General features: G+C 54.0%; 2 protein-coding genes across 4 annotated transcripts in view; both read left to right on the top strand.

Annotated features, from left to right (window-relative positions):
- Positions 1–6,043, top strand: part of Znf76 (zinc finger protein 76) — a 26,587-nt gene extending 20,544 nt beyond the window's left edge. For 2 of the 3 annotated variants that reach the window (XM_028777099.1, XM_028777100.1), the window contains exons 6-14: positions 679–795; positions 1,008–1,083; positions 1,537–1,662; positions 1,796–1,975; positions 2,610–2,843; positions 2,934–3,097; positions 3,582–3,746; positions 4,609–4,722; positions 5,263–6,043. In XM_028777099.1, coding sequence (XP_028632932.1) covers positions 679–795; positions 1,008–1,083; positions 1,537–1,662; positions 1,796–1,975; positions 2,610–2,843; positions 2,934–3,097; positions 3,582–3,746; positions 4,609–4,722; positions 5,263–5,361 — 1,275 coding nt within the window. In that variant the 3' untranslated portion in view covers positions 5,362–6,043. The remainder of the gene's footprint in view (positions 1–678; positions 796–1,007; positions 1,084–1,536; positions 1,663–1,795; positions 1,976–2,609; positions 2,844–2,933; positions 3,098–3,581; positions 3,747–4,608; positions 4,723–5,262) is intronic. The other variant, XM_028777101.1, reaches the window with a different exon arrangement.
- A 1,889-nt stretch (positions 6,044–7,932) lies between these two features.
- Def6 (DEF6 guanine nucleotide exchange factor) overlaps positions 7,933–17,860 on the top strand; it is a 21,475-nt gene continuing 11,547 nt past the window's right edge. The window contains exons 1-3 of the mRNA XM_028777098.1: positions 7,933–8,088; positions 16,080–16,220; positions 16,723–16,908. Coding sequence (XP_028632931.1) covers positions 7,993–8,088; positions 16,080–16,220; positions 16,723–16,908 — 423 coding nt within the window. The 5' untranslated portion in view covers positions 7,933–7,992. The remainder of the gene's footprint in view (positions 8,089–16,079; positions 16,221–16,722; positions 16,909–17,860) is intronic.

Raw genomic sequence — 17,860 nt, 5'->3', positions numbered from 1 at the left:
CTCTCTGCTGGTGTGAACAAGGTGAGCACAGAGGGGTCTCTCTGCTGATGTGAACAGGGTGAGCACAGAGGGGGGTCTCTGCTGGTGTGAACAAGGTGAGCACAGAGGGGTCTCTATGCTGGTGTGAACAGGTTGAGCACAGAGGGGTCTCTCTGCTGGTGTGAACAAGGTGAGTGTTGAGCACTGCCACCTATCCACCACCTCTTGGCACTGCCAAAATCCTACTTCTCTGGCCAAGTGTAGTGTCCATGCTAGAATCCCAGCCCTTGACATGTGGAGACAGGACCTTAAAGCCATCCTGGACCACACATGGTCCTATCTCAAACCCAACCAGAACAGTTTCACCCCTCTAGAGAACAGTGGCAGGCCTGTGCTTGGGCTCACACTGGGCTACCCTGGCCTCAGCCCAGCTGCCCCAGCTCCTCCCAGTGCTCGTCTCTTCTTTTGCCCCATTGGGGCCATGACAGACAGCTGTGCACTGACCCTTGTTACGCCATCTGAGGAGGGAAGACTTGCAGTTCACTCCTGGGGTTTGTGCTTGTGTTAAAAAACTGCGCTCTCTGCTTTCCTGTCCCTGCCCCATGCTGTGTTAGCTCTGTTCTTTGGGTCTTAGGCTCTCAGCTGGGTCTTATCTACCTCAGGAGTACATATAGGGACACCAAGACTTTTTTCCCTCAGGTTCTGCATGATAGCCCGACTTCCCATAATGGCAAAGGGCAGCAAGTTGGAGACCGAGCTTTCCGCTGTGGCTACAAGGGCTGTGGCCGTCTCTACACCACCGCCCATCATTTAAAGGTAAGGCTGGCAGGCGGCTCTCAGCTGCTGTCTTCCCTGTAAGGCTGCTCTGGCATCGCCCTGGCCCCTGCCCCCTTGTTACCTGCTAGAGGGAAGAGGCGCATGCGCAGAAGTGCCACAGAGGAGGCTGGGACACAGAGTGTGGGAGGGAAGAGAATCAGAGGATTTACCAGTCCCATGCCACGGAGCTATGGGTTTGCTTTTCCTCGCAGGTCCACGAACGAGCTCACACAGGTGACCGTCCATACAGGTGTGACTTCCCCAGCTGTGGAAAGGCCTTTGCCACAGGTAACATGCCGGGACAAGGACAAGGTCTGCTTCCAGTTGACAGCAAAGGGTTCTAGATCCACTTGGGGACCTCCACAAAGGTGGCCAAGCACAGACTGCTGTCCTAGAGAGACCACTGAGGTGTGTGCTCTCCGAAGGGCCTGCAGGAGAGGCTGGGGCACAGGAGAGGCTCTGGCAGCCACCAGCTGTAGGCTACGAGGCCTGTGGCTTCTCTGGCTTTGTTTGCCCTGTGAAACAAGCCCCCGCAAGCTGTGCTTCTGTAGGTTCTCTGTGAGATTCATGTTCCGGAATGTCTCCATCTGGCCTTACAGAGTGTCCCGGGGCACTGTGGGCTTTTCCTGGGCCTGTGGAGCCTCCTGGAGCATCACGTAGGATAGAAAGCCTCTAAGTAAGGCAGGCAGTCAGGGACGAGGCTCTGTGGCACTCTTCTTACGTCCCATCACACACGGACAGGCTACGGGCTAAAAAGTCACGTTCGTACTCACACGGGTGAGAAACCATACAAGTGCCCAGAGGAGATGTGCAGCAAAGCCTTCAAGACCTCAGGGGACCTACAGAAACATGTCCGGACCCACACAGGTAGGCTGGGCCTGCCACCCCATCCCCAGGGGTCAGGGGCTCACTCTGCTTCTCAGATTGAGGCCCAGAGCCCGGAGCCATGCTTTCTTGCTCTGGTCCCCCTGAACCATCCCTCAGATCCCTGTCTGCACAGGTGAACGCCCATTCCGGTGCCCTTTTGAGGGCTGTGGCCGCTCCTTCACCACATCAAATATCCGCAAGGTACATGTGCGCACCCACACAGGCGAGCGGCCCTACACCTGCCCCGAGCCCCACTGTGGCCGTGGCTTCACCAGCGCCACCAACTATAAGAATCACGTGCGCATCCATACAGGTGGGCCAGCTGGCATGTGAGGAGCACCTCCCCAGGCCCCGCCTCCCCAGGCCCCGCCCCAGGCCCCGCCCCCTCTGTAGGCTTCTGATCCGGGTACCTCTCAGCTCCAGCCTTTCTCTGCCAGGCACTGCAGGCTGGGCTGGGGTGGGTACCCCGGGCGGCTGTCTCACCTACCGTGAGCAGTGCCCCCACTGGTAGCTGGGGCTAGTCCGACAGACTTGTCTGCCTCTGTAGAGTTGGACAGCTCCTAGCCACACTCGTAAGGAAGCATCTACTTGGCACGACTCTGGTGTCAGCCCCTGTCCACACCCTGTCCAGCTTTCCCTGTCCCAGCCATTTCCCCCATCCTGACACTTTGTTCTTTGCCTCACTCTCTCTCCTCTTCTGCCTGCAACTCTCAACCCTGCACCCCAGCATCGCCGTCACTCCCCTCTCTAAGTGGCCCTTATACGCGCCATGTCTCTGGGTGCAGGGGTCCCACTCTCGTGCCCTCCCTCCTGTCTTCCACAGGCCACCTTCCCCAACTCCTGCCCCCAGTCTCAGTTCTCAGACCCTGCCCTGTCCCCCAACCCTCTCCCCCTAGCTTCCCCCTTGCCAGCCCTAGTTCCCACCCCTCACAGCCCAGTGTCCCCAGGGGAGAAGCCATACGTTTGCACGGTGCCAGGCTGCGGAAAGCGCTTCACCGAGTACTCGAGCCTGTACAAACACCACGTGGTGCACACGCACTGTAAGCCCTACACGTGCAGCAGCTGTGGCAAGACCTACCGGCAGACCTCCACCCTGGCCATGCACAAGCGCAGCGCGCACGGGGAGCTGGAGGCCACGGAGGAGAGCGAGCAGGCCCTGTATGAGCAGCAGCAGCTCGAAGGTGAGGGAGGGGGCAGAGAGCGGGAGGCGGGGCCACGGGGCCTCTGCCAGCGGCCAGCAGCCGGTGACAGCCTAGGCTTTCCTCTCCTAGCCGCCTCTGCCGCTGAGGAAAGCCCCCCACCCAAACCCACCCACATTGCTTACCTTTCGGAAATGAAAGAAGAGAGCAGTGACATCCCAACCCAAGTAGCCATGGTGACGGAGGAGGATGGGGCCCCCCAGGTGGCTCTGATCACTCAGGATGGTACCCAGCAGGTAGAAGCCCTAGGGAGGGGTGGACAGTCTCACGATGGCCCCTGAGGTCTCGGCCCTGAGGGAACCAATGTGCCACCCAGCCCTGCTCTTCCCAGTGTCCTAATCTGAATGACATGCATGTGCTTAAGACGGGTCACGTCAGGTCTTGAGGGTCTTGAAGCCAGAAATCTGCCCCGTGTAGCTGGTGGCAGAGTACCTTGCCCCTTGGCCATACCTCATTGTCTAGTGAGACTTCCTGCTAGGGTGAGGAGGAACCACATGAGGTGGAGGCCCTGACCTGCATGCAGTGGGCTCCAGAGGCAAAGTAGTGGGAAATACAAGTGCCAGAGGGAGGCCTTGCTGCTGCTTCTGTAGCCATGGCCAGTGCTCCCACCCCTGTGACCAGCCCCGTGCTCCCACCCCTGTGACCAGCCCCGTGCTCCCACCCCTATAACCGGCCCGGTGCTCCCACCCTGTGACCAGCCTGTCTCTCTCCTGTCTGCAGGTCAGCCTGTCCCCCGAAGACCTGCAGGCCCTTGGGAATGCCATCAGTGTGGTGACTCAGCACGGTAGCACCACCCTCACCATCCCCGGTCATCAGGAAGAACTGGCCTCATCTGGCACACATACTGTCACCATGGTCAGCGCCGACGGCACGCAGACTCAGCCCGTACGATCAGGCAGTTTCCTTATTCTTTGTATAACCTTGTCTTGGGGGATCTGAGGGCATTGCATGTGCAGACCAAACCAGCAAAGATTTCTTATGTAACAAAGACACCATAAAATGTCTCCCTGCCAGGCCTACTGCTATGGGCCTGTAATTGTAGCTACCTGGGAAGCTGAGGCAGGGGGACTACAACTTTAAGGTCAGTCTGGGCTAAACAAGGTATGGGGTACAACTCAGTAATAGAGCTGCTGTCTGGCATATGCGAAGTCCTCGGTTCAGTTCCCAAGATTCACCCCCCCCCCCCAAATTTTAAAGTCTCCCCTCAAAGGCCAGGTGTGGTGTTGCACACCTTTAATCCCAGCACTCGGGAGGCAGAGGCAGGAAGGTGTCTGTGAGTTCGAGGTCAGCCTGATCTATAACGATTTCTAGGACCACAAAGAGAGACCATGTCTCAAACAAACAAAACCAGTTGCCTCAGCAACCTTCATCTTTAAAAGCCTTTGACAGACATCTCCACACAGTGTGCAGGACAGGCACAGTGGCCCGTGGCCGTAATCCCAGCGACTTGGGCTAAGGCAGCTCAGGGTCAGCCTGGACAGCTTACTGAGACCCTGCCTCAAAAAATATAAACCATGAGAAGGACTGGGGTGTAGCTCAGTGATTATGTACCCAAGTCCCCAAGTTCAGTCCCCAGTGCTGTCTATACCGCCCTCCAAGAAAATCCTACACACTGAAGAGAAGGATGCAACTGTAATCACTTCCAAACCCCAGGGCTTTAGGAGTGACCACAGTGACCGTCTCCTTCCTGTCTGTGCTGCCCCCGGCCATGCAGCAGGTGCAAGGTCTTCTGCTTGTGTGTTCTCAGGTCACAATCATCACCTCTGGGGCCTTGGTGACTGAGGACTCGAGTGTGGCATCTCTTCATCACCAACAGGTGGCGCTATTGGCCACAGCTAACGGAACACACATCGCAGTGCAGGTGGGTGGAGGAATGGAGGGAGCAGGGGAGGGAATGGAGAAGGAGAGCTCCGGCCTCCTCTGCCTATACAGGGAGACTGGGGAGTCTTTCACCTTGGGGGTGACTGAGGCAGTGCCTGTGGTTCACGCTCTTACTGTTTCTCTTTACCTGGGAAACAGAGAGGCTGGAATAAGTTCTCTAAGGCCCTTTCTAGCCAGTTACCCTTGTGAGCCAGCTGGTGTCTGGCATAGAGCAGCCCGTGGTCTGCCCAGGATGGGCCTAATAGGACTCTTTACCAGAGAGTTTTCCTCTAGTAGATCCCTAATAAGAAAGAGCGGCGGTGGCTCACACCTTTAATCCCAGCACTTGGGAGGCAGAGGCAGGCAGATCTCAAGAGTTCGAGGCCAGCCTGGTCTACAGAGTGAGTTCCAGGACGGCCAGGGCTACACGGAGAAACCCTGTCTTGAAAACCAAACCAAGTGAGAGAGCAGGTGGAGCATACACGCCTGTGGGGTCCGGAAGGGAGGACCTCACCTCTCCTCCTGCTGCACCTCTTCACAGCTAGAGGATCAGCAGACCTTGGAGGAGGCCATAAGTGTAGCCACTGCTGCCATGCAGCGGGGGGCTGTGACCCTGGAAACCACAGAGAGCGGCTGCTGAGCCCGAGGACCAGCTCCCACACCACACTGGAGAAGGTGCCATGCTGACAGGCAGCCCTGCCTCCCGAGACCCCGGCCGTGGCTGACCCCAAGAAGATGGCAGCATAGGCCTCAGGGGCGATGAGGCAACAGGAAAATGGCCTCTAGTGGAAAGGGCTGTGGGCTACACCCGAGACGAGGACCAGGCGGCAGGCAGTGCGCATGGGGCTTGGTTACCAGGCTGCCCCAGACACCTGCTTTCCTCCCTCGGGAGAATATTCTTCCCGCTTCTGTCCACTCCCTTTCTCAGGGCGGTGGTGACTAGGTGGATGAGGACTGGCCTCCACCCTGGCTGGTAGTGCCACCAGGGGAAAGGTCAGCAGCTGCTCAGCCCAGTGTCTCCCAGCAATAACCATCTCCTGGGGGTGAGGTGGCCAGGATGCCTGGCCACTTGGCACCAGGGACTTCCCACCACCACAGTCAGAATTCATTCCTCAGGGCCTGTGGCTGGAGTGAAGGTGCCTCTTCAGTTGTCGGTGGCAGAGAGACAAGAGAGGGGCCTGCACCTGGACTGCTGGGGACTGGGTTTCATTTGTTTTGTGGTTTGGTTTTTTAATCCTATTTTGATAATTATTTTTTTTTCCTGCTCTGGGTGGTGGCGGCAAACGGGTGAATGAGTATTTAATAAAAGTTGCAAGTTTCCACCCGGGCTCCTCCATCATTTCAGTGCTGGGCCCTGGGGGCAGGGCTGGCCACGCTCCAGCCTTCTTCCCTAGCACAGCCCTGCATAGCCTCAGTGCCCACCCAGCCAGCAGGTGGCTCTCCATGGGCCCAGGCAGGAGGAGGCCCTAGGAGAGGTGGGCTCTGGGAGCCTCTGGTAGGCTTCTGCCCACTCCTATGCCAGACAGGACCCGAGTGGCCGTGCTTCCCAGGCTGAGTCTACGGATGCTTGGGAGAGCTCTGGGTCTTCTGCCTTCGTTGAATGGAGCCTGGGCCCTTCCTTCCCAGACACCTTCACCACACGCAACCTCACCAAGGTCCCAGTGCCTTCTTGTACCAGTGATGACACCCAGCTCTGTAACCCAGTTAGGGGCCAGGACACCGAAGTCCATGCTACAAGATTCCAAAGATGCAGGGACCCCGTTAAAGAACGTGGGAAGGCCAGAGCAGCCTCAGGAGCACAGATACTGATGTGATGGTACCTCACGAAGAGCAGCTGCAGCTGCTAACCACAGCTGTGTAGGAACACCGTAGGGATTGGGGGTGCCTCTTCCTCCCTCCTAGTCCTCTCTATGATGTTCTCATGAGCCCCCAGCCCCTTCCTGCCACCTGAGGATAGAGCCCAGAAATCAGGGACCAAGTACATAAGAACATCCTCTCCTGGGATAACTAGAAAGCCCACATTTGCTGTTGTTTGTCTGGGATCTTTTCTAGTTTTGTTGTTGTTTGTTTGTTTTGTTTTTTTTGAGACAGGGTTTCTCTGTGTAGCCCTGGCTGTCCTGGAACTCACTCTGTAGACCAGGCTGGCCTCGAACTCAGAAATCTGCCTGCCTCTGCCTCCCGAGAGCTGGGATTAAAGGCATGCACCACCACTACCGGGCTTTGTTAGTTTGTTTTTGAGACAGAATTGTTCTTCGCAGCCTAGGTGGTCTCAGACTCCTCCCTTAGTTTTAGAACGCCAAGTGAACTATAGTGTGTGTCTCCATATCCTGTTTCCTGTTTCCTCTGGACATCAGCGCTTGTAAGTGGAGGGGCTGGACATGCTCCCCTGGGAGTGAGTATGTGTGTAGGTGTGTGTGTGGGTGGGTGCTCCAGACATAGCCTCCACAGGGCTTCAGTGAAGTATAATGGCCACCATGATCTGTGTGGGAATTCACATCTGAAGACGTGGAGACTGTGAAGGGGGCTCTGCCCTTGACCTGACCTGCCCCTGCCAGGACCTCTGAGGTGAGCCCCACTGTCAAGGTCACCCTGTGTGCCTAGATACAGGCTCTGGTGTCTTCAAGGCCACCAGGTACAAAGTGTTCCAAAGGTTCTTTTAGAGCCAAGGCCCAGAGAGGGAGAAATGGTAAACCCAGAGTGCCAAGGCACCCCGTCCTGGAGAAGTAGCTGACTCTGTCCTTCCTCCGGTTGGGTTGTTTTTACTTAGGTAGAGCTCCTCGCTGAGATCCTTCTAGGTAACCCTAAAAAGAAATGTCCTGTTCCAAGCCTACAATTTTCTTTATGTCCAGTCGCGGCCATCCACAGAGCTCCGTGAGTAGACTCTTCTCAGGGCTAACTGGTCCAAGCTCTTCCTCTTGGTAAGCTTAATTCCTGATCTGTCCCCCTCCAAGTCTGGAAGGGCCTGCTTTCTCTCTTCTAGAGCTACCGCTGGGAGCCTGGGAAGGTACTGGGACAAGCAGGCTTCTAAAGTGACCAGCCAAAGGAGGGCTCTAGCTCTGGGAAGGCCAGCCCTGGTCCCTTGCTAGGTAGGAGTGGGAAGCAGAGTGTGGCTAGAGCAACGGGCCAGGCACTGGAAGCAAGAGGGAGCAGGCAGGTGGAGCTCTCGGCCCGCTCTGCACCAGGGCCTCTCTGCGGTCTGCAGCCGTTTGCATTTCCTGAAACCGGATCTTGGTGTCAGAGCCGCCCCTGGGCCGGGGCGGGCGCCTCAGCCATGGCCCTGCGCAAGGAGCTGCTCAAGTCCATCTGGTACGCCTTCACTGCACTGGACGTGGAGAAGAGCGGCAAGGTCTCCAAGTCGCAACTCAAGGTGAGGGGCATCGCCGGGGCTCAGGGAAGGCTGTCCCGCCACAGCAGCTCCGACCCCTGAGAGTCAGCCACGGAAGCCCTTTGCTACCGGCAGACACCTTACCATCCAGCAGCCCTGGCCCGGGGTGGAGCGCTGACGCGGAGTGACAAAGGCAGCGTAGCTCAGTGGATGCTCCCCAAGGCTCCAGGCTTGTGTCACCAGAAGCCACTGTCCAGAACCAAGTACCCTGACTGGAAGGACAGTAGAGGTGGCATCACGAGTTTCTGAGTCTCAGTAGCCAGGCCCCTTCCCAGGCTCCTTGCGGGCTCCCCAGCGTCATGCTTGGGCACGTACCCTGCTCCTCCCTGTGGCTTCCTCATGGCTTTAAAGAAAGACAGTTAGCTAGCGCTTGCCAGTCACTCTCTTGGCTCGGAGAGCCTCCTCCATTTGCAAAGCAAGCTAGCGACTGAAGCAAGTGGTAACGTGGGCCACCTATCAGCGCAGGAACAGAACAGGTTGGGAGATTTATCTTGTGCCTTGAGACTTAAAGGCTCAGGGTGTCGGGGAAGCCGGGCCTGAGAAAACCCCTTCGGTGACCACACACACACACACTGCACCCACCCCCATGATCTTAAAACCATCAAGCCTGGACAGTTCTGAGGAGAAGGCACTCTCTCTCCTTCCTGGGTAGGCAGGCGTCTTCTTCCCAGGGGAGAATGTAGGGGAGACGGCAGAGGTCTAGGCTGCTGGAGAGAGGGGGTGCTGTGTCAAGTGTCAGAGCAGCCTCAACCTTCCAACCCCCCGCTAGGGATCCCGTCACTCTCTGTAAATACTTTATCTAGAGCTCTACATGAGGGTGTGTCTCCCTCCCACTGTCCCCTCAAAGAGCGGCGCGTTTACAACCTCCTCTGTTTATAACCAAGACAGGAAACCTGGGAGTCAAGCAGGACAGAACAGGCTCAGCCCACCTCCTCGACCCTGACATTGCTGAAGTGGGGTCCTAGGAACTTAGATGTTCCAGCTAGCTGTGTCCCCGTCTAGCCCCGCTTAGCTGGATCTGTGAGCATCTAACGACTAATGTTCTTACTGCCCCAGGAAGGAGAGTCCAATACCACCTCTGGTTCCCTAGAGAGGCAGGCTATCCCTTCCCACGGACGTCCAGCTCAAGTCGCCTAGTTGGGTTCTGCCCATGAAAGAAAACTAGGTCATCCGGACACCAATCCTGTAGAACCTGTGCCCCCCACCCAACTTCCCCCAACCCTGTCCCTTTAGTATCCCACCACATGGCCTCTTGGTCCCAAGATATTTTGCTCCTTCTCTGTGACTTCTGACCCCTCTCCAGGCTCTCTGTGTGTCTTATGTGCAGAGGGTGCAGCCCCCAAGCAGTTCCCATTTCTTGATGTTTTCAGTCAGGAAGGCCTCCCAACTAGAGGCCCCCCCCCCCGACCCCTTTCTGGGTTAGCTTCTGACTGGCCCCATTCCCACCCCACCCCCACTCCCCGACACCCACAGATTGAGTACTTCGGGGAAGATTCTCTGAGCCAATACACGCTTAAACTGTGCACCTCCCAGCTCGAATCAAACCCTCTTGCAGTGACATCTCTGGCCACAAACAGTAAACGTCACACCTGCCTGACAGGAAACGTGTCCACTCTCAAACGGACACTGAGAGTTTGGGGGCATGTGGAGGGGAGGCAGAAATGTCAGGGCCCTTGCATATGAGGGAGGGGTTTCCCCCGGGGCCCACTGTGATGGGTGCTGGGCTGGAAGGGAAGTAATAACACTGTCAGAGGTGGGGAGAGGCAGGGAGGAGTAAAGGAGAAGTAGTCAGAAAGTGGAGGAAGAAGCAGAGGACAGAGATATGCCAGCAGGGTACACCCCGTCTCCTGTAGACGTAGGGATGAGGGCTTGGGCTTAGCTGGTCTTATGAATACAGGTCCTAGCCTTGGTGTCCTCTGTTGGGGACAGGCAGGAAACTGTATAAATCCTACCCAACCCCAGATCACACTGTATCTGAGTCGTCTCTTCTCTCCTCCATGGAGGGCCGCCTTGGCTAGCCTGGTGCATCCTGCTGAGGCCAGAGGAAGAGGGGAAGGAGCTGAGAAAAAGCCCAAGGGGCTGGATGTGGTGGCACACCTGTGGTCCCAGCATTTGAGGTTGAAGCAGGACACTCTAGGGATTGTAAAAAAAAAAAAAGGTGAAGAAGCAAAAAAACCCAAAGAACGGAGGGTGGTTTGATTTTTTTTTTCCAGGGGGTGGGTGTGGGGGGCAGGAGAAACACAATTTCTTCTACGAAGTCTCTTTGCTTTTTTGGTTTCATTTGTTTTATTCTGATTTTTTTATTCTTGTTTTTTTGTTTTGTTTTTTGAGACAGGGTTTCTCTGTGTAGCCCTGGCTGTCCTGGAACTCACTCTGTAGACCAGGCTGGCCTGGAACTCAGAAATCCGCCTGCCTCTGCTTCCCAAGTGCTAGGATTAAAGGCGTGCGCCACCACTGCCCAGCCTATTCTTGTTTTTGTTTAGTTTGTATTTTGGCTTTTTTTCGGTTTTTGGTTTTGTTTTCTGTTTTCTGGTTTGGTTTTTTTTGTTGTTTTGTGAGACAGGGTTTCTCTGTGTAGCCTTGGCTGTCCTGGAACTCATTTTGAAGACCAGGCTGGCCTCGAACTCAGACATCTTCCTGCTTCTGCCTCCTGAGTGCTGGGGATTAAAGGCGTGTTCTTGTTTATTTACATGTTATTGCATTAACTTGTGTGGGGGGAGGGCCTGTGATGACTGTAGTGTACATGTGAAGGTCAGAGGACGACAGCGTAAGGAACCAGTTCTCTCCTGTCACCAGGTAGGTCCCAAACATTGGGCTGCTGGGCGGGGATAAGCACCCTCCCCCTGCTGGGCGGTCCTCCTCCAGGGCCACTACGTTACTTCAGAAAGCTTTTGTCTAATTTGCTGTGAACAGTCAAAATGGACCAGTGAGAAGAGCTGCCCTGCCCAGGCAGACTCGGACTGGGAGGTCTTGCCACAGTGTCTTGCCTTTAATCCCAGCACTAGGTAGGTAGCCCAGGCTAGCCTCAAACATACACTTTTGTCTCTTCCAAGTCCTAAAACTAACGGCCTATGCTACCGTGCCTAACTGTATCTTTTTTTTCCCACGGGAGTGGGATTTATTGAAGATAGAGGGTAAGAGAGAGAAAGAGAGAGAGAGGGAGACGGGAGACGGGAGACAGATGATGGCGGAGAGGAAAGAATAGCTGTATCTTTTAAGAGAATGACTTGGAACCTACAAAGAGGTCACACCTATGATCCCAGCACTCGGGGGTTAGGGGGGTGGGGGGGTAGTCAGGGGTGTCTGAGGCAGGATTGTGGAGAAGTTGAGGCCAACCTCGGCTACAGTGTAGGTCACTGCCTGCTGCTTTTGTGGGGTTCCTACTTAGTGTGTATCTCCCCCACAGCTGTCAGATAGGGAGGGATCCAGTATCTGAAGGCTGGGCACCGCAGAGCCAGACTTTTCCATTCTTGTGGTCAGTGTAGACATGACAACTAACTTCTCCCTGGATCTGGGTCCCCAGGGAGAAAAGCTCCATCCCACACCTACAAAGGAAAGAGCGAATACACAGAACCTTCTAGGCCCAGGGCTGCCTACTCTGAGGTCAGGGACAGCGGGACTCCAGATGACAGCACATGAAAAATACAGACACCTAGACCCCACCCCCGGAAACTGTGAGTCAGGGAGGGGCAGGCCTTTCAGTTTCACCTGCTCCAGTGGAGACCCAGAGGGGGCCTCAGAGCTAGACCCTGGGCCTGTCATTTCCTCCCAACGCCTCCATATCTTTACCTGTGAAGCTGAGATAGTGAGTCCCTACCTCCTGGCCCAGGGCTGATTGAGATCTGTCTGCAGTGAGCTCCTGCCCACCGCTGCCCCACCCCTGCCGTTTCCTTTCCTGCCCGGTCCTGCCCCTCACCCCACCTCAGGCATAGGAAAATCTAACAGTCTGAGGTCAGCCTCACTGTGCAGAGGGCCCCCGAGTGTCTAGAGCCCCAAGTCCCAACTCATCCAGACAGCTGACAGGCCCCGGTCCTGGGCTCTGCAGAGTCAATCACAAAAGGGGACCCCGTTACATGTATGTAGGTGGGTGCAGGTGAACATTCAAGGAAGGGAACAGGCCTGGAGATGCGCTTAGCTGGTGGAAGGCTTGTCTAAGTGTGCATGGAGCCCAGGGTTGGGTTAGTCCTGCACTACCTAAACTGGGCACGGTAGAGAATGCGTTTTTTGATGGGAGAGGCAAAAGGATCGAAAATTCAAGGTCATGCAGAATGAGTTTGAGGCCAGCCCGGACTAGCTGAGAGCCTGTGTCAAGAAACAAAACAGGAATGGGCTGGAGAGATGGCTCAGTGGTTAAGAGCAAAGGACCCACATGGTGACTAACAACTTCCTCGTAACTACGGTTCTGTAAACAAGCGAGATGCTATTGACCTTTAACCCCCAGCACCAGAAGGCTGAGGTAGAAAGACTGGGAGGCCAGCTTAGCTTACAGAGTGCCACCCTGTCTCAAATGTCCCTCCTCGATTTTTTTTCTGTCATAAAGGCAATGCCTGTTCCAGGTTCAAACAACAGACTGGCTGGCAGGGACTCAGCAGGTTAACAGGTTAACGCACCCGCTGCCAAGCCTCACGGCCCGAGTTTGATCCCGGGAGCGCGCGCGCGCGCGCGCACGCACACACACACCGTTGCAAGAAGAGAACTGGCTCCCTATAAGTTGTCCTCCGAGCGCCACACAAAAGCTGTTAAAATAATAGATCTAGAAAACAAAGTGCACCCTTAACAGCTGTTATTACTCTGCCTAGTTATTAAGCTGTGCTGTGAAATGCTCTGGTGCCGCCCCATTTGTGAATTTCTGGGTGTCGCCCACTCAGAACTTCGAAGCCAAACCCTTTCCCCAGAGATCAGTTAATGCCCTCCCTGGATCTGTGTGGACAGTCTGAGTGACTTCTACAAGCTGTGAGGTGTTTACCACCCCACCCCCACCCCCCACCCCAACCACAAATAAATAAATGTTAAACAAACACCTTTGGGATGCCTCTGGAGGCACTAGCTGCTCTTCCAGAGGACCCTGGTTGGGCTCACAGCTGCCTGTAACTGCAGTTCTAGGGGGATCTGACGCCCTCTTCTGGCCCATGTAAGCACTGCGTGCACATGATAGACATATCCAAGCGAAAATACCCATACACGTAAAATAAAATTTTAATCATCTTTTAGATTATTTTTATTTAAAGAGGCTTTTAAGACCCAGAAATGACTAAGTACTTAAGAATATGAATGGCAAAAAAAAAAGAATATTAATGGCTAATATTCTCTTGAAGAAGACCCGACTGAGGTTGGCTCCCAGCACCCACATCAGATGCCTCACAGCCTGTGTAACTCCAGCTCCAGGGAATCTGATGCTCTTCTCTAGTCTCTGAGGGGACCCACGCTTATCCCCACATACCCACACATAGGCACGCACATGCACACATAGTTAAAAGTCAAGTAAATCTTCATAAAATGAAAAAAATAAAATAGAAAGAAATTCTGGGTCAAAGGTCACATCCAATTTTGGGGGGGGAGGGGGTTCGAGACAGGGTTTCTCAGTGTAGCCCTGGCTGTCCTGGAACTCACTCTGTAGACCAGGCTGGCCTCGAACTCAGAAATCCGCCTGCTTCTGCCTCCCAAGTGCTGAGATTAAAGGCGTGCGCCACCGCTGCCCGGCTGCCTTTTGCATCTTTGACAAATAGATTTTACAAAAACACACCACTTTCTGCACTGGATGGGAACTCACATTCCCTGCGCGCAGACCTGAGCCTGGCTGTACATCTTTGTCATCCCCCTGCCTCATAGTCCACAGCGGCTATAGCTCATTTTATTGCAAACAAAACCAAGGCTCAAAGGGTGAAGGGGTTTATTCAAGATCATACATGCCTTCCCACGTTCCTTGTCCTCACTGGAGAGTAGCCGTTTGGCTGGGGCTTGGCAGGAAGCATCCTCAAGTGGGCGCTCTGAGAAGAGACACAGCAGATGGGAGGAAGACTCTCAGGTGAATACTGTCGTTTAAAATAGTCTGTGGGCCACCTGGTGGTGGTGCCCTTTAACCCCAGTACTCTGGAGGCAGAGGCAGGTGGATCTCTGAGTTCGAGGCCAGCCTGGTCGACAGGGTTCCAGGACAGCCAAGACTACACAGAGAAACCCTGTCTCAAAAACAAAAGATAGTAATAAATGAAAATAAAAAAAGACTGTAGGTGTCCTGCACTGTCTTCTTGAGGCAGTCACTGGAATTTTAAATGCCGGACCTTGAGCTAATGGCACCTTTTAGCTGGACCACAGATACATTAACCAGAACTTTCCTGGATCTAAGTGACAAAGGAATACTCAGAGGGCTTAAGGGAAAGGGTATTTACAACTCAGCTGTCACAGCCAGAATTCCAGGAATGGGGCTGGGAGAATAGCTCAGTGGTAGAACACTTACCTAGCATTTGCAAGGTTCTGGGTTCATCTCTAGCATAGTAACACACACACATACGCACACACACCCTCACTTACAGACTTATGTACACATGCACACGTGTGCACACACTTGAATGCGCACACACGTACTTGCACATATGCATACAAAACACACTCATGAACACACTAATGCACACAATCATACACACACTTTCACACATACACATTTGCATGTACACACCCATACACACACACACACAAATTATTTGGGTTTTTTTGGAGAGTCTCATATAGCCTAGGCTAGCCCCCAACTCCTGACCCTTCCTTCCTCCTCCCAAAGTGCCAGGACTACGTGTCTGCTCACCATGCTCGTGACGCCTTTACATTCTTTTTCTTTTATTTAAAGCAGCAAATTTGGGCTGGAAAGGCGACCCAGTGTGTAAAGGTGTTTATTGACAAGCCAGACAACCTCAGAGTCCCCTCTCCTACATGGTGGAAGGAAAAGACTGGGTCCTTCAAGTCGTCCTCTGACCTCCTTATCTGGCTTTATCATAATGAATAAATGTAATAAACTTTAAATCACATTATACAGTAGCTGGGACATGGGAAGCAACAGGAATACAACACTTTTTCTTTGAGACAGGGTCTCTCTGTGTATACATGGCTGGCCTGGAACTCTCTGTGTAGACCAGGATGGCCTGGAACTCACAGAGACCTTCCTGCCTCTGCCTCCTGAGTACAGGGAGTAAAGATGTGTGCTACCATACCCTACCCAATAAATGGCTATTTTTTAACATTATTTTAACCACACTGTTGGTGATTAAGCATTGTAACAGAATTTTCCCCAAAGCCCCTTCCCCCTCATCCCCTCTTTTTACCAAATCTTCTAGATCAAACCAGCCCTTTGCCTTAGCATCACGGATCTCCTTAGCCAGTGCCCAACCCCCACCTCCACGCCCAAGCCATCAGCTACCGTCTCTCCTGTTTCTTCATCTCAAGGGGATTCTCTGAACCTTCAGTAGCTCTCTTCCCTGTTCAGGGGGGCCCTCCTCACATCACACATGCCTGGATGCATATGACAGCCTGAATACCGAGTCTTTGATTAAAAGTGATGACATCAAGGGTCCTGCCCCAGAATGGCCCACTGCCTGCCTCCCTGCAGATAGCCTAGCACTCAGAGGCAACACTTGGCCTCTGAAATCTTACCACTTCTGGGCTCCAGAGACATTAACAAAATAATGAGGAAGCGTTCTCCTGGGACTGAATCCGAGCTCCTGGACTCCCGAAGTGTAACAAAATAACAGCAAAATAACAGGGAGGAGTCCTCCCGGGTCTGAATCCCAGCTCTTGCCAGCTGAGTGAGCCCTCAAGGTTTCTCCTCTGTCACCTGGGGACAGAGATCGTTGCTATGGCAGTGATGTGAACGACGGACACAAGAGTCTGCCAGGGCAGGGGTGAATGCACAGACCAGGTGGACTCAGTCTTTTGGTCAAGGTCTGATCAAGGGGGATGCAGAAAACCAACCTGTCGCTCTGTCCAAGGTGCTGTCCCACAACCTGTACACAGTCCTGCACATCCCCCATGACCCTGTGGCCCTGGAGGAGCACTTCCGGGATGACGATGACGGCCCCGTGTCCAGTCAAGGTTACATGCCCTACCTCAACAAGTACATCTTGGACAAGGTGAGGAGCTTGTGGGGAGAGCCCCTTCCCCGGCACCCTGATACCTAGCCTTCTACCCAAACATGCCACTCCCCCTTGTAAAGTCCCATTTCTGTGTCGTCTGTCCCTGCTCCTCAATCTCCAATCGCCACTCCAACAGCCTCTCTATTGTCTGTCCTCTCTCTTAGCTTCCACGTCTCCCTGCCAACGCCCACACTAATTTCTACCCTTCTCTTCTTGGCTGTCTCTGTCTTCCCAGTTGTCCTTGGCTGTCCCGTCCCCTGGGCTGCCCTCCCTTTCTCCTTGGGCTGAGAAACTGGTTTCATCTTTGCTAAGGAAATTAGAGTGTGAAAGTAACGTTGGGGCATCTGAACCAACTTGAATTCAGCCTTGGGCTTAGCAAGACGGGGAAGCGGGTGGGTGGTGGGGGGAGGTCTATAGATGAACCCAAGAAGCTAGGCGGGAGCTTCATCTGACAGTAGAGGAGGATGAAGCCCTGGCTGACTCGCTTGCCTCACGGCAGGTGGAGGAGGGGGCTTTCGTTAAGGAGCACTTCGATGAATTGTGCTGGACTCTGACGGCCAAGAAGAACTACCGAGCGGATGGCAATGGAAACAGCCTACTCTCCAATCAGGATGCATTCCGTCTCTGGTGCCTCTTCAACTTCCTGTCTGAGGACAAGTACCCGCTGATCATGGTTCCCGATGAGGTAAGGGTGACGTCAGAGCCAGAGGGTGGAGTCACTGAGGCCCAGGGCAAAGCCATAAAGGAAGACAGAGTATCTTTAAGCATTCCCAGATCCCCTAACTTCACCGCCACCCCATTTGCATCGGGGGACTCTGCAAGTTCTCAAAAGAAGAAAATAAACCACAGACGTTTATATCCTGTGGCAGTATAAACTCCCAACACACTGCTGAGCGTTTAAAGATCTTTCAGATCCTGCAGCGGGATTCGATGGACCAGCAGGGTTAGGCACAGCGGGTACTCTAGGAAAGTCCTTTGTTCAGGGAAAGGGAAGCGGAATGCAGACAGGAAGTAACTCCCTAGTTACTCAAGGTGGACAACCAAGTCTGGCCTTTGCCCCAGAGAATTTCTTTCTTTTTCTTTTTTTTTTTTTTTTTTAACTGGAGAGCCAAACAGACTCCAGAGATACAGGGCATGCTGGGGAAAGAGTCCGGGAACCTGGGCCTTAACTCCTTAGTTCTTGGAGAATTATGAGATGCCTTCTACTAAACCCCCAGTGGTCCCCCAGAGTGTCATCGGTAAAGAATTTCCCAAGACCGCTGGGACCATGCGGGCACTTTCAGCAGGTTCTTGTCAGCTGGGCCCGAGCGCCCCCTCAGCGATTAGGAAGGCCCATGCCGCTGTGAGAACAAGCTGGCTGAAGCAGGATGTACCCCAACCACCACTTCCTGTTCCTCTACCATGGGTTTCCGTTGCCTGTCCTGCTTACCCCCAACTCTAGCCCCATTGATCTCTCACAAAGGGAAGGATCTCAAGGGCTGGGCTTTGGCTCTGGAATCAGAAATCCAAATTGGCTGCCTCCCGCGTGCTGTGTGACTTGAAGGAAGTCACTTTCTTCTCCGAGCCTTGGTTTTCATCATATGCAAAGTTGAGGGTGTCGGGTTGGAGGGTTTTTTCTTTTTGGTCTTTCTTTCTTT

The sequence above is a fragment of the Grammomys surdaster genome, unplaced genomic scaffold (genome assembly GCF_004785775.1).
Source record: "Grammomys surdaster isolate TR1022 unplaced genomic scaffold, NIH_TR_1.0 277, whole genome shotgun sequence".
NCBI lineage: Eukaryota > Metazoa > Chordata > Mammalia > Rodentia > Muridae > Grammomys > Grammomys surdaster.
The sequence above is the reverse complement of the archived record's forward strand: the minus strand, read 5'-3'. Positions and strand labels throughout refer to the sequence as shown.